This window comes from Haliotis rubra, unplaced genomic scaffold, assembly GCF_003918875.1.
Source record: "Haliotis rubra isolate DU_JTF1 unplaced genomic scaffold, ASM391887v1 Scf32, whole genome shotgun sequence".
Taxonomy (NCBI): Eukaryota; Metazoa; Mollusca; class Gastropoda; order Lepetellida; family Haliotidae; genus Haliotis; species Haliotis rubra.
In genome coordinates, this window is record NW_025766991.1 from 3,406,012 (window position 1) to 3,432,346 (window position 26,335).

Sequence of the window (26,335 nt, forward strand, 5' to 3'; positions counted from 1 at the left end):
GAATGTATCCTTGGTTGATCCTGGGGTCCAATGAATGTGTCCATGTTTGACCTTGGAGTCCAATGAATGTATCCATGGTTGATGTTGGAGTCCAATGAATGTGTCCAGTGTCCAATGAATGTATCCATGGTTGATGTTGGAGTCCAATGAATGTATCTATGGCTGATCCTGGAATCCAAAGAATGTGTCCATGTTTGACCTTCGAGTCCAATGAATGTGTCCATGTTTGGTATTGGAGTCCAATGAATGTATCCATGGTTGATGTTGGAGTCCAATGAATGTGTTCATGTTTGATCTTGGAGTCAGATCCGTGTGTTCTTTCTTTATCTTTAGAAGAGATAAATGCAATGAAAACTAGTGTCTGTATCTGTATATGTAACCTGAGGTATTATTTTCTAGTTATCATCACCAGCTTTGAATAACGCTGTGGTGATGAAAACTGGAAAATAATAAGGAATGATCCTTTTCGTTTCTCTCAGTATATAATACAGGTAGTTGACACGTGACAGCTGGCTCTCGTGATTTCATCAGTAAACATTTTAAACAAACCGGTTACATTCTTTGTATTACAATCACGGTCTGTTGTTGCAAATGTGGTAATCCAAAACGCAGTTTTTGGTATTTAAGTGAAAGTGTGCATTATCACTTTCTTGCACCCAAAAGTTGCTAAGATTGTTCAAGATGCTGTCTTGGTTCCTTTTGTTGGCTCCATTCTTCACCGTTTGTAGTAGTCTATAGACAGATATACCACAGCAGTCACATACAAACAGCCTTGTTCTCCCCCGCCGCAACGCGGAACGGGGGACTATGTATTCAGCGGCGTCCGTCCGTCCGTAGGTCCCGATTCTTGTTAACGCGATATATCATGAACTGTTGTACCCAATGTCTTCAAATTTGGTGACAGCCTACATTAGGAGATTACGCAGACACCAGTCGATTTGGGTGACCTTGACCTTATTTTCAAGGTCACCACGACACTGACCACTTTTCAAACTCTTGTTAGCGTGATATCTCATGAACTGTTGTACCCAGTGTCTTTAAATTTGGCGACAGCCTACATTCGGGGATTACGCAGACACCAGTTTATTTTGGTGACCTTGACCTTATCTTCAAGGTCACCATGACACTTTGCACGCTTTTAACTCTTTGTTTACACGATATTTCATGGACTGTTGTACCCAATGTCTTCAAATTTGGTGACAGCATACATTGGGGGATTACGCACACACCAGTTGATTTTGGGTGACCTTGACCTTAATTTCAAGGTCACAACGACGCTTTGACCACTTTTCAAACTCTTGTTAGCGTGATATCTCATGGACTGTTGTACCCAATGTCGTGAAATTTGGTGACAGCCTACATTAGGGGATTACGCAGACACCAGTCGATTTGGGTGACCTTGACCTTATTTTCAAGGTCACCACGACACTGACCACTTTTCAAACTCTTGTTAACGTGATATCTCATGCATTGTTGTACCCAGTGTCTTTAAATTTGGCGACAGCCTACATTGGGGAATTACGCAGACACCAGTTTATTTTGGTGACCTTGACCTTATCTTCAAGGTCACCATGACACTTTGCACGCTTTTTAAAGGCGATATCTCATAAAACATTGCACCCAATGTTTTCAAGTATGTCGACAGCCTACATTGGGTGATTATGCAGACACCAGTCATTTCAGGCATCTTGTATGTGACCCAAAAATAAAAAGTAGTAAATATAGATATTCCATTCCTTAGCGGCAGGGGGACATTGCCATATCAGTGGCAAACACTTGTTGTTACTTGGGTGTACAGTTGGTCCCCAGTAGAATTGTAGAATACCACAGCACGATCCTATATTTGTACAGAAGCTTCACTAGGATTTTTCACCATGTATTTTAAATGGATGACGGATATCCGCCCAGCTGGTAAGAACTTGGAGTTACCTCCCTTAGTATATTGTCTGCTCATTTGTCTTTTGTAGATGTCACAAGTGAGTGAGTATGGTCTTATGCCCATTTAGCAATAATCCAGCAATATCACGGCGGGCAACACCATAAAAGGGCTTCACACATTGTACCTATGTGGGAAATCAAATTGGGTCTTCCGCGTGATGAGTGGACGCTTTAACCATAAGGCTACCCCACCACATATTCTAAAAGGAAAAACAAGTTTCAACAAAAGCCATGTCGTCCATCATCCAATTACATCTGCACAAACAAAGCAAACCACGTGTACATTTATCACATTCCTTACAATCACAAATGTTTATAATTTCAAATTGTTTTATTTTTCCAATGATATCTGACACACAACAAACAAGCAATGATAAACATTGATGGAGACGACTTTATGTAATTCAATAAATGAAGCAAAGTTCATTCATCATCAATAAAAAAATGAAATCTTTCTGATCCCAATAACAAGACAGCTTTATAATAATATTCATGTTTTCCTATTATATTGATTCTAATTGCCTAATTAGCTCAGTATTAAAACTCTTCAGGTTTGGAAAAATCTTCAAATTATAATGAGAGTTTATTTTATCATTAACCTTGACCTTCTTTAAGAGATGTATTATGACGTGTATTTCCCAGTAAGATGGAGGCGGTGAACACACTATGTACAGATGCACATCTCTGTGATGGGTGATAAGAAGCTAGTGACCAGCATTTGGATGCTGAACCCTGATGCCATAGGGCAGAATGCTGATACCAGGAACTGCCAACATTTCAGGGCTGACATTTTCCTTCCAAAGACTGAAAATTAATAACATTTATCCCTAAGTTTATGAGCACCCATTCCATGTGAAAACCCTGGTCTAATTTACATTAAGATTTCATAAATAAGAGTCGTAGAGAGTTTTGTTTTGCCCCCTCTGGCTACGAGTTTGTGACCTGGAGGGACGAGGCACATGGATTATCACAGTTGTCTGAATCTACTGGACGGAGAATCACTGGAATATCCTGTGGAAGAAATAAATAAAAACGTGATATGCACACTGATACCAGTTCATAATCTGAGATATGGAGAATCATATATCAAGGTTAGGTATCATTCCAGAATCATAGTGAGTGAGTTCAGTTTTACGCCACCTTTAGCAATATTCCAGCAATATCACGGCGGGAGACACCAGAAATGGGCTTCACACATTGTACCCATGTTGGGAATCAAATCTTGGTCTTCAGCGTGATGAGCTTACACGTTAACCATAAGGCTACCCCACCGACCGAACAGAACAATAAATGAGTTTAAATAAGGACATGGTATTTGGTAGGAAAAGAAATGCTTTCTGACGGTGTGTGAAAAGAGGCCTCGTGACTGACCTGACTATGCTACTAGTACATACAGGTGTCTGACTAGATGGCATATGTTGACTCATGGGTCATACCACATACAGGTGTCTAGCTCAGTTGAAATCCTACTGATGAAGGTATTGCTCAGTTGAGTATATGGCATATGTTGAGTTGATTGTTTATTGTATTGTGAGTTGATTGTTTATTGTATTGCTCAGTTGTCAGTTGATTATTGTATTGCTCAGTTGATTGTTTATTGTATTGCTCAGTTGATGCTCAGTTGATTGTTTATTGTATTGCTCAGTTGATTGTATATTGTATTGATAAGATAATTGTTTATTGCATATTGTATTTCTCAGTTGATTGTTTATTGTATTGCTCAGTTACTTGTTTATTGTATATCATATTACACAGTTGATTGTTTATTGTATAACATATTGCACAGTTTTTGTGCATTGTTTTGTATATTGCACTGTATATGATATTGTACATTACAACCTTGAGATTTCTTTTGTATTCAATTTTGTACCATGAAGCTGCTTTTACATATACATATACATGTACATATAAAATAACATTTACCCCAATTGTTGATGGTTATTCTCGCATGGAGAAGCAAAGCTTTCCCGTTGGATACTTACAACTAATATGTGGTTGTCTCCCTTGATCTGCGTTCCGCCAGACGTCGATATCGCTCCAGTTCCTAGAGATATGTCATACATTTTATCATATGAAAAATCTGAAGGGCTCCAGTTCCTAGAGATATGTCATGACATTTTATCAATATCCATGAAAAATCACAAAGGGTACACATACATATTTTAATGTAATATTTAGTGAATGAAAACAAACTGGGTAAATCATAAACAGTCAAAAATAGTTTTGTTGAAGTAAATAGGACCGCCATAAATACTTTGAGATATCCAAAGTTCCACACAACCTCGAAATGATGAGTAAAAAAGAATACACAGGGAACAAGCTTTCCCTTCGAGGAACAGTAAGTTTGACACATTGTATAGAACAAATAACTACAATTTTGTACGAGGAAATGTTAGTGAAAGATCCTGAATAGGCACAAGAAACAAACGTATCCTGGCGCTCTTTGTTACCGCCAAGAGATGATTGCTTCTTGTGCCTATTTTGCCAGCATGTGAAACTTGTTTTAAAACACCACTGGTGTAGCTACGAGATAACTTGTAGTGGTAAATTCTGCCAGAATTGATACTACGAGTATACTCGTGGTGGCAGTCAACGTGTTAAAAGACAGGCTCCAATAACAAATAAGTGAATAAGCACTGGGTATCACAAAATTCAACTGTATGTCAATTATTTAGCAACTGTAGCTCATGCAACACTGTTGTTGAAGCATAAGTGTAAGATCTTTAACTACTGCCAGGTCTCCATTACCAGCTTGTTTTGGTAGATTGGTCAAAGGTGAGGTGAGGTGAAATTGGGTTTAACCTCGTGCTTGAGAATATTTCGCTCATATGACGACGTGCATGCGACTGATGCTGGTTTTATAGTGCTAGCCCACTGAGATACCATGCCGCAGTGAAGCATGAATACCCCACTCAGACACATTATACTGACTCTGAGCCGACCAGTCCTTGTTGTACCCATTAATGCCGAGCGCCAGGCAGGGACCACCAAGTACCATATTTTAACGTCTTTTGGTATGACGCTGTCGGGGATCGAACCCGCGACATTCCGCTCTCCGGGCGGATGCTCTAACCACTACACCACGGAGGCGGTCAGATTGGTCAAAGAAAAAGTGTTCTTGGTCGAAATATTGCATATCCCATGCAGATTTATTGTGGTTAGTGGCAATACAAAAATGACTTCAATAGTGTGGCAACTCACTTCATCTTTCTGAGCTCGAAGGGTGTCAATGGCTGCTTCCACAAACTGTGGATCCTTGGCCGGGTCTTCTACAATGGCAGGGTTGTTTGTGTTCTGTCAAACACAGCAGACATTACATGTACGTAAGCAGTGAAAGGACGACTATCTACCACAGTATGATGCCCAGTTTCATTCTCAACTGAGACACTGAAGGTTGTTTCATGACAGTAGTTGAGACGGTGTAATGAGATCTGTACATATCCTACAATTTACAACATGGTGCTTCAACAAGGAGGCTAGTTTCTATATCTGGTGCTTATTTTCTGTGCTTTGAGACACATACACGGATCCAGAGGGGGGTGCAGGGGAGAGCACCCCCCTTTTGTCCTGAAATTGTATTAAATGACCATTGAAATGCTCGTGTAAATGAAGTGTGCACCCCCCCTTCTCAATAGTGTGTACCCCCCTTTCTCAAAAAGCTGTATCCACCCCTGATTAGTCCCTTTCTAGAAGTAAGACAGTGTCTCTTTGTGATTAGAATAATCATTAACTGGTAGACTGACACACTAACATCAGAATAGGTGAGTGAGACCGAGTGGTGTATAACTCGGGCAACATACCTTAGGACCATCCCCTTACCGCTTTGGCTAAATATCTACCCAATCCAGGCTCTTATAAGAAAATGTGATGGTTGACAATAAGTTCATGAAGTTCCTAGGATCACATAGAAGTTTTGTCGTGGCCCTTACATGATGTCATAGAGATAACAACTAACATCTGAGTCAGATTAGAAAATAGTTTTGCTGGGAGTCAGTAAAGGAGAACTCTGTGACCTTTGGAAAAACTTGGGCACCATGCAGTGCCTGGAGTGAGTGAGTGAGTGAATATAGTTTTACGCCGCTTTTAGCAATATTCCAGCAATATCATGGCAGGGGACACCAGAAATGGGCTTCACGCATTGTACCCATGTGGGGAATCGAACCCGGGCCTTCGGCGTGACGAGCGAACGCTTTAACCCTAGGGCTACCCAACCACCCCTGCAGTGCCTAGACATGTGTAGACAAAATGAAACAAAGCTTGAAAGACCTTGGTCTGAATATTTTCAACTTGACAGATTTCTTTGTTAAGTTTCACAATATGCTGTGCCAACTCAAAGGGAGGGAACCATGTGGTAAAGTGGCTAACAAAAAAATATCACCTGTATTGGATTGAAGATCAGGAATCACTTACCTCGTTTACATTCACCTGGCAGCAGTAACACAAAGCACACAGCATTTACTCCAATTTTCAACAGTGTCTCAATTATAACTAAGTCATGTAATAAAAATGTGTAACATTAGCTCAAACTCTTGATAGATACCAAACCACCAGGCTAACTATTCAAATGGTGTAATACAAAGTCTAAATTCCTGAAAGGTTCCTCTTCCAATCAAGATACATGTATAACAGTTCCACAAGCCTGTACATACATCAACTCACACCTTCACCGGAGGAAGAGGCAAGAAGTAGCCATGAGACACTGGTATAAACTCTAAAGAAGGCATTAGCCATAAAATTTTGTCTTCTATCATTTCATAGGATAAACAGACATTAAGAGTGAGTGAGTGAGTGAGTGAGTTTAATTTAATGCTGCTTTTAGCAATATTCCAGCAATATCATGGCAGGGGACAACCAGAAATGGGCTTCACACATTGTACTCATATTGGAAATCAAACCCGGATTCGGGAAGATGAGCGAACACTTTAACCACTTGGCTACCCATCACTCCAACAGACATTAAGATCGAGGTAAACCTATTTAATTTTTCTAACATTGTATTAAACAAAGTCTTAGACACAGGTTCAGAAAAACCATGCCTGATAATGTGACTAGTTCATCCAAAACAAGCCCTTGACAAACTAGGTTAGAATTTGTCATAAGTGGTGACGAGTTGGATCAAATGGTTAGGATGCTGATGATGTCAATCACTGGGTTGTGTGGTCCAGGCTCAGTTATTTACAGACAGCTGGCAGATAGCTTGAATGTTGCTGGAGTGAAGCAATGCACACCAAACAATCAATCCCTGAAATGGTTGGTTGGTTGGTTGGTTTGCTGGCTGGTTGGTTGGTTTGTTGTTTAATGTCTCACTCAGCAATATTCCAGCTATATGGCGGCGGTCTGTAAATAACTGAGTCTAGACCAGACAATCCAGTGATCAACAGCATGAACTGGAATGTGGTGACATGTGTCAACCAAGTCAGCGAGTCTGACCTCCCGATCCCGTCAGTTGCCTCCTACAACAAGCATGGGTTGCTGAAGACCAATTCTAACCCAGATCTTCACAAGGGACTTCCGAAATGAAGGGGTGAAAGCTGAGAGAGCTCCTTATTCCCATTAAACTGACCTCTTGAGGAAAGTGTCCAGTAAACGCCTGCTTCCACAGTTCCATTGGAGTCCTGTCACAAACAAAATAAGACAAAGTAGAAAAACAATTCTCAGCTTAGCTTAATTAAATATGAAAATATGTACACCTCATACAAAGAATCACTCTTGTGATTGAACCAATAAAGAGATGATCGAATCAGAAGCAGTGTAAAACCCAGATCAGTATAAACCCCCTGCCACGCTGATATGGCGTAACCATGTATTTGGGATGGATGAAGAATATAAGCCCAGCTGCTAAGAAATTGGAGTTATGTCCCTTAGTACATTGTCTGCTCATTCATCTTTTCCAGATGTCACAATTGAGTGAGTGAGTATGGTTTTAGCAAGATTTAGCAATATTCCAGCAATATTTCAGTGGGGGACACCAGAAATGGGCTTCACATATGCACCTATGTGGGGACTCGAGCTAAGGTCTTTAGCGTGACAAGCGAACACTTTCACCACTATCCTACCCGACAGACCCACTCAACACTCAAGAAGATCAACTGTTCATATGTTAAGCACAATCTAAGATTGTTGCCCCCTTCTTGACATCCAGAACAGAAGCTCTGCAAAGGTCCTACTACCACCATTTGAAACCCACCTTGCATGTACACGTCCTATGTCATCATCCGAGATTGGGGGGTTGCCTGAAGAAGGTGGATGGAAACTATAAATAATAACAGTCATGCTACAAAGAAGCTAATGCTGCAAGTGAATTACATTTCCTCTGTTGGACACACAGGATGTTTAATTTGGCAAAACAACATTTTCTTAAAGGCTGAAATGGTTTAAATATTTATTCTTGGCAGTTGTATGAACCAGGTATCTCATCATTAGCATTCCTGAACATTTGGTATTTCATATGCCAGGTGAGTGAGTGAGTTTTAGTTTCACACTGTTTTTAGCAATATTCCAGCAATATCAGGGTGGGGGACACCAGAAATTGGCTTCACACATTGTACCCATGTGGGGAATTGAACCCGGATCTTCGGCATGACATGTGAACGCTTTAACTACTAGGCTACCACACCGGCCCTCATATGCCAGGTATTTGTACCACCATGTTTCGGCCCAACAAATATTATGCAAGCCAGTAAAGCTCCTCTGTACTGCAATTTGTTCTTAGCATAAAACACACAATAAACATATAAACACGTCAGTCACAAGTGGGTAATACTAATTTCTCAAGAACACTGATTGGTTTTTCATTGTTTGACCTGTTCTGTGAACTATGTATCTATAATAGTTTACCTTTACATTCATTCATTTTGAAATATGTAGAAATATCTGTGTATATAATATTAGTATTCTTAGACAATAAATGCATAAAAAACAGAGATTAATTTTGATTGAAAGATAGACTGACTGACTGAGTTCGGTTTAACGCCGCTTTTAGCAATATTCCAGCAACATCACAGCGGGGGACACCAGAAATGGGCTTCACACATTGTACCCATGTGGGGATTCCGAACCCGGGTCTTCGGCATGATGAGCCAACGCTTTAACCACTAGGCTACCCCACCGCCCCTTGATTGAAAGAAGATCAACATTTCAGCACAGCCTATTTATAATAGATTGGCACAATAAAGGTGTTGTACTAACAGAAGCTCAAAAGTTTAGTCAGGGACTGTTACCTACCTATCGTCTGCAGAGAGTCAAGCCCGGCTGGGACAAACAGGGGCTTGTTATGTTCAACCTGCATGTTTTTACTGAAACACAAGAAAGAGAAATATATTAGACCTGATGGACAACAATACATGCAAGACAAAAAACAAATAATCACCTGGTCTTGAAACTAGACCATTTTCCCTGGTAACAGCTCTTTCATACAAGATGTACAAAAATGATTGCAGCAGCCATTGGTTGTCAGTTAATGAATTGATCAATCTAGCATTCACGATGTCCCCAGTGAAACAGAGACTATGTTTCATCATTGGATTTTTGGAAGTTGCAGTAACAATCTAGTGTATTTCCAGTCTTCATTCATAAATATTCAGTTTTACACAGATCAGTGTTTCTGCTGAGACTGGAACTGGCCCAGAAGTCTAGCACACGACATGATCAAGAGTTTTGGTAGCATTCAGTCCAGGTTCTTGAGGAAGGAGTGTCCAGTAGCTGATACAAATACCTAAAGTAAGGCCAGAAATGCATAGAAAATGCGTTTTGGCGATTATTTGATAATGGTATTAATATTTCAGATTCAAAACTCATATAATATGATCATTCATACCACATCGACCAAATATGGCATATGAGTAATCATGATGTACCATTCGCTAATCATAATGATTACTCGTAAAATATCGAAAAACTTCTAAGAAACAAACTATACTGTGACCCACCTGGTAGGCAGACAGGCTGCCAGCGTTATGTAACGCACGGGCAGTACATGTCAGGGACCGTCTCAAAATATCAAGTGTCAGTATCACTGCTGGTGGAGGACTCTAGTGGAATTACAACAGGACATTTATTGTATCTTTGATCTCATCTTGTATTTTGGCACACGTCGGTGGGATTTTGCGTTCATACAATTTATTAACTGCACGGCATATGATACCCTTATCAAAGCTATCCAGTTTGTGTTTGCTGCCTGGTTTTGATTTTGACATGACCCTTGAGGTAACTGATTTGTGAGCAACTTTGTAAACCTGACTATATCTCAATTTAAGGGCTTTACACATTCTAAAGTAAACCTGATCATAGCCTTCCAAGCTGACTTTTCTGTGCAAAAACAGATTCATTAAGGACAGAATTACTTTAAATCAGCATCTGGGCATCATGGCTGCTACTATAATGTGACAATACAAACCAGTTTCTACCCTTGCTGAACAAGGTAGGTTGGTAGGTGGGTAATGTTTATTATGAAGCTCACAACTTTATCTCCAGTCTCTTCATGATCAAGCCAAGGAAAGTAACCTTCAAAGGACAATGGTGAAAACTAAACTAGAATAAGGCTCATGGACACTCCAGCCTTGGGAAGATACACTGACGGTAATCACTGTGACGGACATTTGGGGACAAACAGGTAGTAGGTGATAGGACTTGGTTTCATGGAGACATGCAACATTACATTAAATGTAGGGTCATGAAATTGAGGCAACCACAGGCTCACTGGAATCTAAACATGTAGAATTACTGCAAAATGTTATGAGGTGAGTGTGGTTTTACGTTGCTTTTAGCAATATTGCAGCAATATCACAGCGGGGGACACCAGAAATGGTCTTCACACATTATACCCATGTGGGGAATCGAACCCGGGTCTTCGGCGTGACGAGAGACCCTTTAACCACTAGGCTACCCCACGCCCTACAAGATGTTATGCCAAGTGGTTAATGTATGTGTTTTGTTATGGACCGCCTCTGTGGTGTAGTGGTTAGAGCGTCCGCCCGGAGTGCGGAAGGTCGCGGGTTCGATCCCCGACCGCGTCATACCAAAAGACGTTAAAATATGGTACTTGTTGGTCCCTGCCTGGCGCTCGGCATTCTCAAGCACAACGTTAAACCCAATTCCACCACTACAAGATGTTATGCCAAGTGGTTAATGTATGTGTTTGATAACATTGAGGAGGACTGAAATGCTTGCCTTGGGTTTGTCCGGAACAGGTGGTGATTGATGATACCCTGCATCCGTTTAATAGTGCCCTCCATCTTGATGCTGAAGAACTGCACAGGAACACTTGGATTGTTAGGGTGCAGCCATTTAATTTTAGGGTAAAATTTGTTTTGAGATCAGTATTGTTCTAAATGTTTAGCAGCTCAGTTACTTTTTACAACATAGATATGCGCTCTATTGTTTATATTTTGAAATAAATAACAGTAATGTATTGTATTCTGCATGAAAAGGCACATTAAACCTGACAACACAATGTGGGTCATACTTATTTCCCCTCTATACATCAAATGGTTGCTCCCTCAGTGGAGGAATTCAGTGAGTGTAAACAACAACACAAAACAAACCCAAACAAACCATATTACCAGATTATGAGAATAGGCATGAGAAATTCTCTGATAAGTTAGAAATATGAAAAAGGTTGACATCTCTGGATAATCCAAGATGGCAGACAATATGGCTGACCTACCTGCAGAGTTGCCCCCTGGGAGTGAGCCACAAATCTCAGCGTCTTGCATATCACCTTCCGCTTCTCAGAGTCAAAGTCCTGCATATACAACCAATATAAATTCTGAACCATGGAATTTCTGGTAGCATGATTACTAATAGTCTGTCTCACAGTCCCTGCATCAAGTTGTTTCCCCTTCTACACAGCCCTTTCTGCAATGCTAAAGTCCTAAATGAAGCAAGTCTAGATTTCCCCAGGTTCAGGTTTCTTGAGTCTATATCTCCCATCTCACTGGGTCTCCTTTTCAATTTAAAAGGAATTATTTGTTTCTATCAACATTATATATATAATGTTGATAGACCAAATGTTAAGTGTTAGTATAGATTACTGACAAAATAAGAGGTTGCAGCCCGTGGTGTAGTGGTTACAGCGTCCGCCCGGAGAGCGGAAGATCGCTGGCTCGATCCCCGACTGCTTCATACCAAAAGACATTAATATATGGTTCTTGTTGGACCCTGCCTGGTGCCCGGCATTAATGGGTACAACAAGGACTGGTCGGCTCGGAGTCAGTTTAATGTGTCTGAGTGGGGTATTCATGCTTCACTGCGGCATGGTATCTCAGTGAGCTAGCACTATAAAACCAGCTTCAGTATGGGATAGTACAAGCAGCCGCACATACACACACACATGCATTCACGTCGTCATATGAGCGAAATATTCTCAAGCACGACGTTAAACCCAGTTTCAGGCTGTTAAGAACTGAACTTCATCACTGGATTGTTACAAAAGTGTTTATTTACAGACTTCCATTATATAACTGTAATACTGCTGAGTGCAATTTGAAACAAACAAATATATTATCAAACAGATTCCTCACCTGAAACACGTCATACTTGCTCCCCACAATGACCAGCGGGACCAGGAAGGGATCAATCATACTCTTGTCCTGGAATAAGAAAAATAGTTCCCTAAAAACAACTAGAAAAATGTCCTTAGAGAAGACAATCTAGAGGGACAATAATTAACTTTTGATAAAGCTGTTAAATCCAGGTCTGAATTGGTCATCAGCAAGCAATGCTAGTAGTAAGAGCCAACAAATGAGATCAGTAGGTCAGACTTGATTTGTTTGAAGCATGTCATCTTATCCCAGTTGCGTGATTGATGCTCACATTGTCAATCACCAGACTTGATTGTTTACAGACGGAAACTTGCTGACTGGAGCATTTAACAACAAACTATCAAAGTGTATCAGAGCCACACTCTAAAAAAAATCCCCATTTATGTAGAAGATACTTTCAAGTACGTAGAAGAGACTTCCATCTACGTACATTATGCATTCATATGATATTATAATCTTCTTAGGAGAAGGTATCATACAGTATTGAAATATCCACTCAGTAACCATATTTTCTCATGTAAATGATAAAAGTCGGATCTGCTGTATTCAATTTCTGTCTAAAATTAATAATTTGATTTATTTGACACTCAACCTTGGTGTATCTTCAATGAGGTATCATCAGAACATTTAATAAAGTAACTCTTCATTTACATGTATGGAAGTTTTGTAAAATGAATTTTGTTTCTATATTTTTATTTAACGTTGATACATTTAAAAGATTTCAGCAAGTTGTGAAAATATAGAAAAAGCCAAATAAAATGCCTTGATATAAACAGAACACTGTTCACTCACTCCCTCACAATACTTACTGGGTGTTCCTCTCCAATTCTTTCCCACGCCATCTTTTTCAGTTTGTCTCTGATGTGAGGATCAGCCTGTTTCATCTCAGCGATGACGTTCTCCACACGGGAGCGTGCTGACGTCAGCAAACTCTCCAGGGTGAACCACAGTTCCTTGGGGGTGGACAGATCAAGGACAATCACCAACCCTGTGTGCCTAAACATGTACCATCATCACGGTTCAAGCAGGCAGAGACTATGCTACACACTAAGAAGCTTAGTTTGGCAATCTTTCAGTATTATACTGCCAGATGCATTCATTTTCCATTTGGCTTCTGAAAACTACTTTGACACATTTAGATGAAAAATTAAATGGCTATTTCCAATGAAAATGGATGTTTGTTTAAAATGAATATTCTACCATATTGCACTGATATTTGATTATGTTTTCAGCAGTATTCTAGCTATATGGCAGCATTCTGTAAATATGGTGGCAGGCTGTAAATAATCGAGTCTGGACCAGTCAGTCCAGTGATCAACAACATGAACATCGAACAAATGGGATACAAAATTGTCAACCAAGTCAGCAAGTCTGACCACCCAATCCCCTAAGAGGTGACTAATGGGATCAAGTTGTCAATCTCACTGACTTGGTTGACACGCCATCGTATCCCAGTTGTGTAGATCGATGCTCATGCTGTTGATCACTGGATTGTCTGGTCCAGACTCAATTATTTACAGACCTCCGCCATATAGCTGGAATATTGCTGAGTGTGGCGTAAAACTAAACTCAATCATTAGTCGCCTCTTGTGACAAGCAAGGAGTTGCTGAACACCAATTCTAACCGGTCCTTCACAGGTATTTGTACTTGTGTCTTGAAAATACAAACGAATGATAGTCAAATTAAAAAGAATTTATAAATTGCTCTTCATTAGATGGGGCAGTGGGGTAGCCTAGTGGTTAAAGCATTGGCTCGTCACGCCAAAGACCCGGGTTCAAATCCCCACATGGGTACAATGTGTGAAGCCCATTTCAGGTGTCCCCCACTGTGATGTTGCTGGAATATTGCTAAAAGCGGCGTAAAACTAAACTCAGTCAGTCAGTCAGTCTTAATTAGAGTGTTAGTTACCATCTGACGATCACATTCATGGAAATAATGACACGTAAAGGACTGATTATTTGACAGTTTATGATGAATGAGAACAAGACAATCCAGTGATCAACATCATGAGTATCGGAATATGAAATTGTCCACCAAGTCAGCAAGTTTGACCACCCAGTCCCATTAGCCGTCTCTTATGACAAGCAATGAGTTGCTGTAGACCAATTCTAAACCAGATCTTCAAGGGTAAAGAGTGATAAAGTCAAATTAAATAGCCTATATAAATTGCTCTTACTTAGAGTGTTAGTTACCATCTGACTATCACATTCATGGAAAAGATGACACCTAAAGGACTGATTATTTGATAATTAATGATGAATGAGAACTGCAGAACTCACATTATAGTTTCTGGGTTGATGGGAATGTCCATGAGTTTAGACAGCCATGTTCCTCCACCCAGCTCCCAGATGTGTCCCACATCCTTTGCCTTCACGTCAAAACAAAGAATGGATGAATACACAATGCCTTTAAGAAGGTGGTACAAGAATATGTACTAAACTGAGACAATGTAATCCCAAATATACTAATAGTTACTGAAAGAATGGAAGTAACACCACTGGAGTGAGTGAGTGTGGTTTTATGCTGCTTTTAGCAATATCATGGCAAGGGACACCAGAAATGGGCTTCACACATTGTACCCATGTGTGGAGTTGAACCCTGGGTCTTCAGCATGACGAGTGGATGCTTTAACCACTAGGCTACTCCACCGCCCATAAAACCGCTGGAGCTCACCTGGATTACTCATGATGGTGTCATGATGGTTTTTATGAAAATCAAAACTATCTTTTTAATAATTGAATAATCACTCCTGCAGTGAAAACTATGGCTCTAACATTCGTACAGTTGATACTAGGAACTGAAATGACTTTGCTGATATATACGGGACCATGCAACACAATAGTTTCATAGCTCATCAAAGAAATCAAGGCAATTAGAATAGAATAGAATAGAATAGAATAGAATAGAATAGAATAGAATAGAATAGAATAGAATAGAATAGAATAGAATAGAATAGAATAGAATAGAATAATACTTTAATGCCTTTTCAGGAATTTGTGTTACATCAGCAGAGCTACTGACACATTAGAGAGATACCAAACATATTTACATACATTCTTTGATTTAGGTATCTTCACATTTGTTTAAGAGAGATGTGGTACTTGGAATAAAGGATGTACGGGCTCTCTTAGTTTTCACAATTGGAACTTTGTAGCGGCGGCCTGAAGGGAGGAGGTTGTATTCCAAATTTAAGTACTGAGTACGGTCAGATATGATTTTGACAGCTTGATTCACGATTTGCCGCTCATATATTGATGATAAACATTCAAATCTGACTCCAGCAATTTTACTTGCAGTGTTAACAATTTTGTCTATTTTAGATTTGAGATGAACTGAGAGAGACCCGTACCAACAATGGAAGGAAATGTTAAAATACTCTGAATAAATGCTACATAAAAAGATGGATTAACATTAAAAGATCTCAGCTTCACGATGATGATAATGTGTTGACACTTTTGTTAATTAATTAGTTCCTTACAGTGTCACAATGATAGTGTCAGGAAAGGAAGGACTCGGTAGACTGGAAATAGATCAAAATGTATCTGGCCTTAAACTGGATCTAGGGCAGTCTTAAACAGGACTTTAACTGGATCTAGGGCAGTCTTAAACAGGACTTAAAACTTACACTGGATGTATACAGGAATGAAACAAACTATAGATTGGAACTACCAGATAACCACAGTATGATTTCTATAAAGCATATATTTAAAAAATTCTTACATGACCATACATAGAGTTTTGGTTATTCTGCTCAAAATACATATGAACATTTTTTTCTTTGACATGTCCCTGATAGCTGTAATATTAGCTCACAATGTTGTGTCCTTTAGCACGTCTTCCAAATGTGTATTCCAAGGCTACTGTCGGCTTCGGAGGCTCATCTCTGGAATAATAACATCAAACAACTTCAAACACCATAAGAAGGTGGAGTTAAAGTCAGTCACTGTAAAACAGATCAACTGAGTATGGTTTGAAAATGCATTGAACAGAATTTCAGCGATATCATAGTGAAATAAATATGAAAAATTAACTTCATATTTTGTACCCATGTATTTCAGTATGACAGGCAAATTCTTTTACCACTATGTCACCTAATTGAAATGACACTTGCTAACAGCAGTAATTCTTTTCTTACAAAAATAAACAAACATTACCAGATCTATTAATTCCACACTTTATTATTTGATATTAAACCTGAAATCAGTCCTTGACTTACCTGTCTAAATATCTCAGAATTATGCTTGTTTTCCCCTAAAATGAAAGTGATACATGAACTTACTTAACATACATCATACATACTAGTTACAAAGTCATTGAATATTAAGCAATTCTATAATCTATATGTTAGAAATAGTGCAATATTCTTACTGAGACTCACATATTTTAGCAAATAAAGTTTAAGTGCATAACAAATCAAATCAATACTCATCAATACGTTTTACCTATCAACACATTGTCTCTAACAAAGGTGTTACCATCATGTGACAATGGCGCCAGCAGGTGCTTCAAGTTGTACCTTTAGTGCCTATCCTAAATATCATGGTAACTGGTTTCAGTAGTTGAGCTACTCATGTTCAAGTGAAATCATTTGTTACAGTAAATGTTAAATATCCTGAAAAATATTCTGTTTTGAGAGAAAATACATTTATAATTAATTACTGAGTTTTTGCTCCCTGTGATGAAGATTGCTGAGTCCTCAGATGCTTGATTTTCATCTGGAAAAAAACACACATTGATGAAAATATGCCAAGTTAAATCACAAAGTGACAAGTTCAACATGATGAAATAAACTCAGAACTCACAGATATAGAAGACATGGATGAATCAAAGTGACTGAATATTGTTTTTGTTTTCTCTAAACAATCAAAATGGAGCAGAGTCTAAACTGGTTATCAGCTTCAATAACTGTCCATACTGCCTGAGTATGGAAACACACTATTTTGTTTGTTTGTTGTTTAATGAAGCACTCAGTAATATTCCAGCTATATCATGTATATGACTTCAATTTGTGAATAATCGACTCTGGACCAGACTATCCACTGATGAACAGCATGAGCATCGATCTACGCAACTGGGATATAATGACATGTGGGTCAACCAAGTCAGCGAGTCCAACAACCCGATCACGTTAGTCACCTATTACAACAAGCAATTGGTTGCTGAAGACCAATTCTATCTTGGAACTACTTGGGTAGACACACAATTAGCCATGTCCCCTACTGTGACCATCCGATCTTAATCCCCATTGCAGTTACCTCTTATAAGTATTGTTTAATGCTTCTTTCTGGAACACTTGAAAAGTTCTTCACACATTATACTCATGTGGGGAGTCAAACCTGAATCTCTGGCATGACTGGGCAAAGCCTTACTTCTTGGCTACCCAATCACCTGCTCAAAAGATGACCTACTGATATTCCAATTTGAAATCACCATAGCAACAAAAGCATGTCGACAAAATCCAAATTTGGACATGCACTATTATTACAAGACTATATGTTTCCCTGTAGATACTATACTTTATGCTTGTGAGATCATTTATGATGCTGACAAAAAGAAAATTCCCTGTTTAACATACTTAAAGGACATGAAATAACGCAGATAGAATATGTAGAGTAGGCATGATAGTAACTTACCTTTGACAGTATTTGCCTGGTCTATTGCAAGATTCCAAAGTCTGAAAAACAGAATTAAAAGTATAAGAAAGCTACACTTCAATATCCAGATAATCACCAAGTTTAAGGAGTCGTTGCTAGCTATTTACAGGCCTGTATTGGCTTGGGCAGATTTTAGCATTACCCCATCCAAAGTATCAATGTGCATGTACAGAAATAGCTGGTGTCCATTGCATCTATAATAGAAGTTTAAACTTCCAAATGATAAAGTTCCAAATGATGTCAATGAGTTGTTAGAATATTTTTTTTCTGAATTGCCTTGATATCTAATGTCAGTGTTAATAGTCATAGCCAACAGTAAAATTGCATGTCATTTATTTAGCTAAATTTGATACAATTTTGTGTGATGATATATTAGCTCTTATAGCAGAATCAAGCAGACCAGGGCCCCGTTCCTCAAAGCGATCGTAGCACTAAGATGATTGTAACTCCCATACTTTAACATAGGCTTACGACTGTCATAGCGCTATGATCGCTTTGAGGAACGGGGCCTCGATCATAATGAAAGATATGTATCATGTTTATCGTTCATAGCTAATGCCAAAGGAAACAGTAATCTTTTTCAATCTATTAGAATTATTTGTTCAAGTGGCAAACAGGCAGTTCTAGCAGGTACCATTGACAGGTTCAACTCAACCTCATATCTGGTGACTTTATGGAACCAGAACATCTCTTTTAAAAAATGGAGGAAACTTACCCAGTAATCAATATAAACACTACACTATTATATGGTCTGTGGATGGACTAACAAAGTTGTAAAGCGTTTCTATGATGGAGTGCATCAATGGATGGCTGTTGAAATCAGTGCTTTCAGTTCCTAACTCTCAATGACAGTGTAATAAGCCAGTTTGGTCCCTTTTCATCAACAGAGAAGCCTGTTCAACGTTCTGAAAGTTCAAGCAGACACAGCCTTCAAAAACACGTGTCAGTCACGTTATTTTCCGGATATGGGAAGAGATGAACATGTTTAAGTACCCGCAAACCGCTCGTTTTAAGTTTAAATATTTAAACTTTGCTGACGCCTACTATATTTCTCTTAACATCGCATCCTGGACCAAGTTTAGAATTCAGCACAACACATTTTACAAAATACCACAAACGCATCACTCTTAAATTATTATATCTGTTATTCCAATATATCTTACGATTTTGACATCTTGATGTTTAAGTTGGAATATACGCCAATTACGAAGGAGAAAGAGGCTTTAGTGAATCTCTTATTCAAGAGGGCACCTGCATTGTTGACATTCACAACCAAACCGGAACACTAGTTGGAATGTATTTACTGAGCCGAAGTGAAGGAAATTCGATAGTTGATTGGTATAAATGAAATAGTTTCACGCCAGGAAATAGAATTTCTCAATATATTACAATTCGTGACTTGAAATTGTTTGTGACTTGTAGCAAAACTATATAAAAATTTACTAAAAGGAATAATTCATGTTACGTTCAGCATTTGCTGCAGCGCTGATGTCAGATTCAACATGGCAACCTTCAAGGAGTATCTTGTAACCGATGGCTATGCAAAATTTTCTGCAGCCAGGAAACTAGAAACGGAAGATTCTAAAAATGACCCCGAAGATGATCCATTTAGGTCCAGGTACAAGGCTAGAGAAACCTATGGTGAAATCAGAACCGCTTTAAAGGGGTACATAAACGACGATGCTGAAAATGTGACGCTGACGCGTTTTCTAGCGGTTTTAGATTTTTACCTGGGTATCAATTTCAGTGATACTGAAGAAATCGCAGCTGGAGAGGAGCATCTGATGAATTCACTGCAATTACTTGAAGATCAGAGGTATGACAGAGAAGTCGCTAACGTCTATCAAACGGTTCTCAATCATCTTTCAATATTGTGGTCAGGAAGAAGGAACATTGACAAATCAATGAAATATCTCAAACAAGCAGAATCGCTGTATAAGAAATTCAAACGTGATGTTGGAAATGATCCCCATACTGTTGAAGAATATTTCAAACCCGACGAGTCTGATCAAAATGATATTGCTGCAATTTCTAAGACAAGATCAAAACACTTTGAAGACACATATACTCTAACATTGTTCTACATTGCCCAAGTCTATGCACTTACTGAAAAGAAAGAGGACTCTGCCAAATATTGTCATGTAACACTTCAAAGACAGTTGGACTCATTTACATACAAAGCTGATGAATGGGCTCTTAATGCAGCCACACTGTCACAGTATTACATTACTGTTGATATGTATCACTTTGCTCGTCATTGTTTAGCAAGTGCATCATTGATATTTGAAGAAGCTGCATCAAAGGAAGAAGACACAGATGAAGACACCAAGGAGCAAATGGCACAGAAGCGAGCTGATATTGACAGATGTTGGTCTAAATATGGCCTTGCACTTCTAGAGGCTTCTAAAGACTATTTAATGAAAGAGGTTGAGGATGCAAGGGAGGAAGTGTCTCCTGATGATCACAATGCAGATGTTAAAGATGGGGCCAGCAAATTTTCACTTTCAGATTCAGAAGCTGGTAGGTCTGAGGAAGAAAATGACTCATCTGTAATTTTAGATATAGAGAACTGCAAAACATTTCCACGATTTAACCTGGAAGTAACAAATTATGAGGAGAAAATTACTGATCAATTTGTCAGAGATTTTTCTGAAGCAAGAGAAGTGTTCTTATCAGTCCAGACACGACTGAATGATGCAAAAAGGTTTTATGTTGTGGATGGACACTGCTCTGACTACATCCAAATCATCCAGGACATCAGTAAGGCTTACAAGGAACTGGCATTCTTTGAATTGGATATGGACCGTCAGTGCAAAATGCACAAACGGCGGGTTGACATGCTGAATGATACCTTGACTGGTCTCAACCCAAAGTATTATCTTCTAGTCTGTCGACAAATTATGTATGAACTCGCAGAAACCTACAGTACCATGGTGGACCTGAAGTTAGGGATAATGGAAGCAGAGGGCAGAGGCCCAAATCCACATTCTGTCAAAAAGATCAACACTCTTGCACAACAGAGTATTGCACAATACAATGCTTATTTGGAGTCTCTGAAAGATGGAAAGCCAGACTTTCCGGAGGAATTTCATGAAAATGATGTGCGTCCAGCACTGGTAGCCATGTTTTGTTTGGGTAGGCTGTATTCAAAGATTATTTCACCAGAGATTCCATACAGACTGGCTCTGATGATGAAAAGTGTAGAGTGCTATAAGTTTGTTGAGACATATTGCGATAAGCACCCAGACATCAAAGGGAGGATGGTTAATGAACTGGGTATAAGTAGGGAGATGGTTGTTCTCCTGCCCCTCAAGATGGAGAAAATCAGGACCGGAGACCTCTAGGTGCTGCATTTATAATCATGAACATTTATTGCTCTTCTGAATACTAAGATGAGATGTTGCTGCATAGAACAGAGACTTTAATCATGATTTAAGTTTCAACTTTCATACATCATAAGATAAGATATTTGACTTAAAGAATGTACCTTTTAAGCTTACCATAGGGGCAGTGGGGTAGCCTAGTGGTTAAAGCGTTCGCTCGTCATGCCTAAGACCCGGGTTCGATTCCCACATGGGTACAATATGTGAAGCCCATTTCTGGTGTCCCCCCGCTGTGATATTGCTGGAATATTTCTAAAAGCGGCGTAAAACTGTACTCACTCACTCATGCTTACCATATTAACAGTGTATGAAATAAACCAAAAATCCAGCCAGACATCAGGGCTGGTAACTTCAAAATTTTACCAGCCCAAATGGATTTAACCAGACCAAATATGGTGAATTTACTCAGATGTATGGGACATCTAAAAGAAATTCACCAGACCATCGGGCTGGCTAGCTGTAAATTTAGACAGTCCGTCAGTAATCTAGCCTGTCTCGGGCGGTCGGACGGGCCTTATTTCATACACTGATATTAAATGTTTAATATGTTTATCCTTTATGGTGTACATCTGTGATGTTCCAGTTTGTGCTGTGGGGTATATGTTTTCACCAAAAGTGCAACATCAGATAGTAAGCACTGATCATGTGTATGTAAACTGACTGCTTGTCTGTAGATGACAATCTGATAATGCACATGGGTAGAATGTTTGAAGCCCACAAACTTCAATTTGTATTACCATTACTGACCAGAGGCTACCTTGAAGCCCACAAACTTCAATATGATGAAGTAAAACTATAGTATTGTGTTATTATTGTTATTATACATAAGCTGATCCTATGTTAATTGTTCTCTTCAGCTTCAACATGTTCAGTATCATCATACATTTGATGACATAGTGTGATGATGTAATCATGGTGACAGAAGGAAATCACTGCTGGCAGTGATCATGTGATAATATATTTGAACCAAATTCATTAAGATTATGAATATGAAGACACTTATAGCCATTTTTGATCAAAATATTGATGTGATCGAAGAGTGGCCCTGAACTGGATGTATATTACTTCATCACTGTGCTGACATCTTGTTCATGATATTGTTGAGAAAAGTGACATAAATATGCTGATTTGAGCGTAAGCTTCCTTAAATATGTTAAATTACACCAAAATGTCTGAAATGTTGATGCATTTGAGATGTGATGATCTCAACATGATGATGATGATGATGTTATGAAATTGTCATGCTATTTTAGATTTGACTTGTCATGGCAGTCATCATGTCATACGAAAACAATTGTGTCATCAATTTTAGAAAACTTTGTTTGGTAAATTTACCTGTTATCAATTTGTCCATGTTTTAAACTGTTTTAATAAACAGGCCTTGACTTGCAGGCCATTATGCTATTACCATTTCAACGTATTGCAACCCTGTTACCCCGGTTACCATAAGTTCAGACGTTGTCGAGGTCAGGGCTCCTGCTTTGAACCTTTTTAAAAACATCAATATTATCATGATAAATCACAGCACTACTTTGGCCTTGTTCTTCATGCAAAGACTTGTTAAATATGTTTGTAATGGCACAGTCTGGACCCAGAATCTGTTTTGATTCTGTTCAACCTCCCCTTCCCTTTCTGAATAGCTCTCCACAATCTTTTGTTAATCCTTTCTTCCCATGCTCAGTTGAGGATATATTATTTGAGCTAATTTCAGATACATCATTGCTTAAAAATAAATTTGTAAGGAATTAGAGTTGCCTTGGCGACACATTATAAAAGCATTGGTAGTGTTTGATGCAATGAACATGAATTACAGTCAAGTTAGTCAATGGTTATCCTTTCCATGTTGAAGCAGGTGGTGATATCGGTGTATAAATATGTGTATAAGCTTGCTGCCATGAGTATGCGTTCTTTACTTCTGAAATTGTATCAATTATCTGTAGAAATGTACATTTTTCTGTTTGTGTGTGAAGCTGTGATGAACATCTATTTATTAACTATCAACCCAAGGTGAAAAATAGTGTACTCAAAATGGTTTTGTTTGTTATATTTTTTCTTGTCTCAGGATACGATGTTTGCCATGTGAACGGTGCATTGCAATGGCAAGGAAGGTGTGTGAATTGGTTACAAAGATGATTATTTCATTTTCAACTGTATTTAACTGTCAGCTTCTTGATGTTGATTGTCATGATGCTTTTGGATCATGTTTGTATCAACTCATGACCATGCTGAAGGCAGATGTTGACTGACTGACTGAGTTTGGTTTTACGCCGCTTTTAGCAATATTCCAGCAACATCACGGCGGGGTACACCAGAAATGGGCTTCACACATTGTGCCCATGTGGGGATTTCGAACCCGGGTCTTCGGCGTGATGAGCCAACGCTTTAACCATTAGGCTACCCCACCGCCCCGCAGATGTTGAACATGTGTTGAATGGAGTGAGACCCCAGCAGCCCATGCTGGTTGTCAGGCGTGACTTGATGGACTGGGTTGTCAGACTCCGTGATGCTGATGGCATGTCATCATACAATGACTGTTTGGGTCATTTCTCACAATATCAATTGCTATATTATCTGCTCCAGACACAATATCAAGCTGTGATATAGCTGAAATAATGCTGTTTGTGGTGCTAACAAAACATGCGTGCATGCACGCACGCACACCCACACAGATCCACCCTGAGTAACAGATGTCTCATTTCACAATGATCTGCAGTTTGTTACCATCTCTGCTGGTTACATTGATCATGGCGATCCCGTCTCTATGGGTAACTGGTAACATTGGTTGGTTTGTTGTTTGATGCCACACTCAGCAATATTCCAGCTATATGGCGGTGGTCTGTCAGTAATAAAGTCTGGCCCAGACAATCCAGTGATCAACAGCATGAGCATGGATCTATACATCGGATATGATGATGTGTCAATCAAGTCAGTGAGCCTGACCACCTGATCCTGTTAGTCGCCTCTTACAACAAGCATGGGTTACTGAAGACCAATTCTAACCTGGATCTTCATGGGTCGGGTAACTGGTAACAGAGATCAGTGACCAGCACTCTGTAACCCATCCCCACAGGTTACCAATGACTGATCTTTCATTGATCATGACAGTCTGTAACTGTTTGTGGGTAACTCGTCAGTATTTTGGATCTTACTTGTACACAACAGACATACATAGGGCAATGGGCATTGCCAGACATTCCACTATGTAGCAAATTGAAAAAAGAAAGAAAAAGAGTTTGCTATGTGAGCATAATTAAAACCAAATGTCATAGTTTGTAAAATGTTTATTTCTTAAATATCAATTTACATTGCCTCTCACACTTTGATTTTCCTCTGGTTTTAATGTACAAAACTCTTCACCACCAGCAGAAAGTTATGCTTGGAATCATGAACTGTGAGTATAACGATGAGAGTAAACACGCAAAAATACAAACAAAATACTGTTCTGTAGTGATGGATATCAACAGAATCTGTTGTCTAGAAAATATATATAAATCCTCTGATCTATGTTAACCCTTTAACCTACAGAAATCTGTGCCCGACTAATGCAACAAAACAGTTAAAATAACCTGAAAATGTCTGCTAAACAAGACATAATCTCAGTAACAAAGGGTTAACTTAACACAACTGTCAACAATGTTATAATCTGTTTAACAGTTAATTAAAAGTCAACGACACAACCTGGCATATAACTCGTGACACAGCACTGCGTTCACAACCATCAGAGTCACAGGAACATTTAAACAGACTTTAGGACATAAATACATCACTTATTAAACTAAAATATTTCATAAATTTACCCTATGCCAATTTTCAAAATATAATCTGTCGTCTAATCTTAAATATGGTGACTTGTATTTAATTTCCTGATAAATTTACAATTATCCACTGGTAACAGTAAATTTCACCTCTGGCTGCCATATTAACACAAGCTTAACATATAATACAATTACAGAATGTTATAAACATTATCATTCTTTGTTTGAGACTGACAAAATATAACCTATGTACAAGGTTATCAATTACCAAATCCTTTCTCCTTAAAGTTCTCACAGTGTCAGGAGAATATTCATGGGAGTTATTGCATAGATGAATCTATCACATTCCCAGCTGACTTGGTAATATCATCACATTACTGCATCCTGTCTTAACACACAGGAATTAAAACTGGGCATAAAATAATGATGATCACATCTGTAAATTTTACAAGTGAAAATTTATATCTATTTTCAGCTTTGCATTCCTTTGCTTAATATAAATACTGAATATTGCTTCTGATAACACTTAATGTTAATTGAACATGTGATTGTTACAATTAACATTTTGTCAAATGATGTAGTTATCCTGGCAAATGTTGCTGATCAGAGCCCTACAACATCACATCTGTATCACTGTACAGTCCCTGTCTGGCGCTCGGCATTAATGGGTACAACAAGGACTGGTCGGCTCGGAGTCAGTATAATGTGTCTGAGTGGGGTATTCATGCTTCACTGCGGCATGGTATCTCAGTGGGCTAGCACTATAAAACCAGCTGAAGTCTGGGCTAGTACAAGCAGCCGCACTTACACATACACACGCATGCACGTCGTCATATGAGCGAAATATTCTCAAGCACGACGTTAAACCCAATTTCACCTCACCTCACCTCACTGTACTTGATCAACACTTACAACCATATGGAAATTACAGTGGTTTTAAATACAACATGAATTGTTCAAAACTAAAGGAAGTCACTGATGAAGTCATGTGCTCTAGTGTGATCTTGAGAAACCAAATCTCATCAATATCATCATCAGAAAAAGCACTTATTATGGTACAACT

General features: G+C 38.9%; 2 protein-coding genes across 3 annotated transcripts; one reads left to right on the forward strand and one right to left on the reverse strand.

Moving 5' to 3' along the window:
* Positions 1-2,250: 2,250 nt before the first annotated feature.
* LOC124283724 (cytoplasmic dynein 2 light intermediate chain 1-like) lies at positions 2,251-19,425 on the reverse strand. Of its 2 annotated transcripts, XM_046719744.1 has the most exons (17): positions 19,298-19,425; positions 18,114-18,154; positions 17,140-17,195; positions 16,697-16,731; positions 16,294-16,363; positions 14,760-14,848; positions 13,289-13,475; positions 12,459-12,527; positions 11,603-11,680; positions 11,107-11,186; positions 9,163-9,233; positions 8,126-8,171; positions 7,502-7,553; positions 6,349-6,363; positions 5,140-5,232; positions 3,921-3,982; positions 2,251-2,949 (listed from the first exon to the last, which is right to left on the reverse strand). In XM_046719744.1, the coding sequence occupies exons 1-16, from the start codon at positions 19,306-19,308 to the stop codon at positions 3,923-3,925; spliced, it is 1,053 nt and encodes a 350-aa protein (XP_046575700.1). In that variant the 5' UTR covers positions 19,309-19,425; the 3' UTR covers positions 2,251-2,949; positions 3,921-3,922. The 2 variants fall into 2 exon arrangements, with proteins under 2 accessions (XP_046575700.1, XP_046575701.1); XM_046719745.1 differs by lacking the exon at positions 6,349-6,363.
* A 123-nt stretch (positions 19,426-19,548) lies between these two features.
* On the forward strand, positions 19,549-21,762 carry LOC124283725 (KIF-binding protein-like). Its single transcript, XM_046719746.1, has one exon. It carries the CDS (start codon positions 19,637-19,639, stop codon positions 21,476-21,478), a length of 1,842 nt encoding a protein of 613 aa, XP_046575702.1. The 5' UTR covers positions 19,549-19,636; the 3' UTR covers positions 21,479-21,762.
* Positions 21,763-26,335: the final 4,573 nt, after the last annotated feature.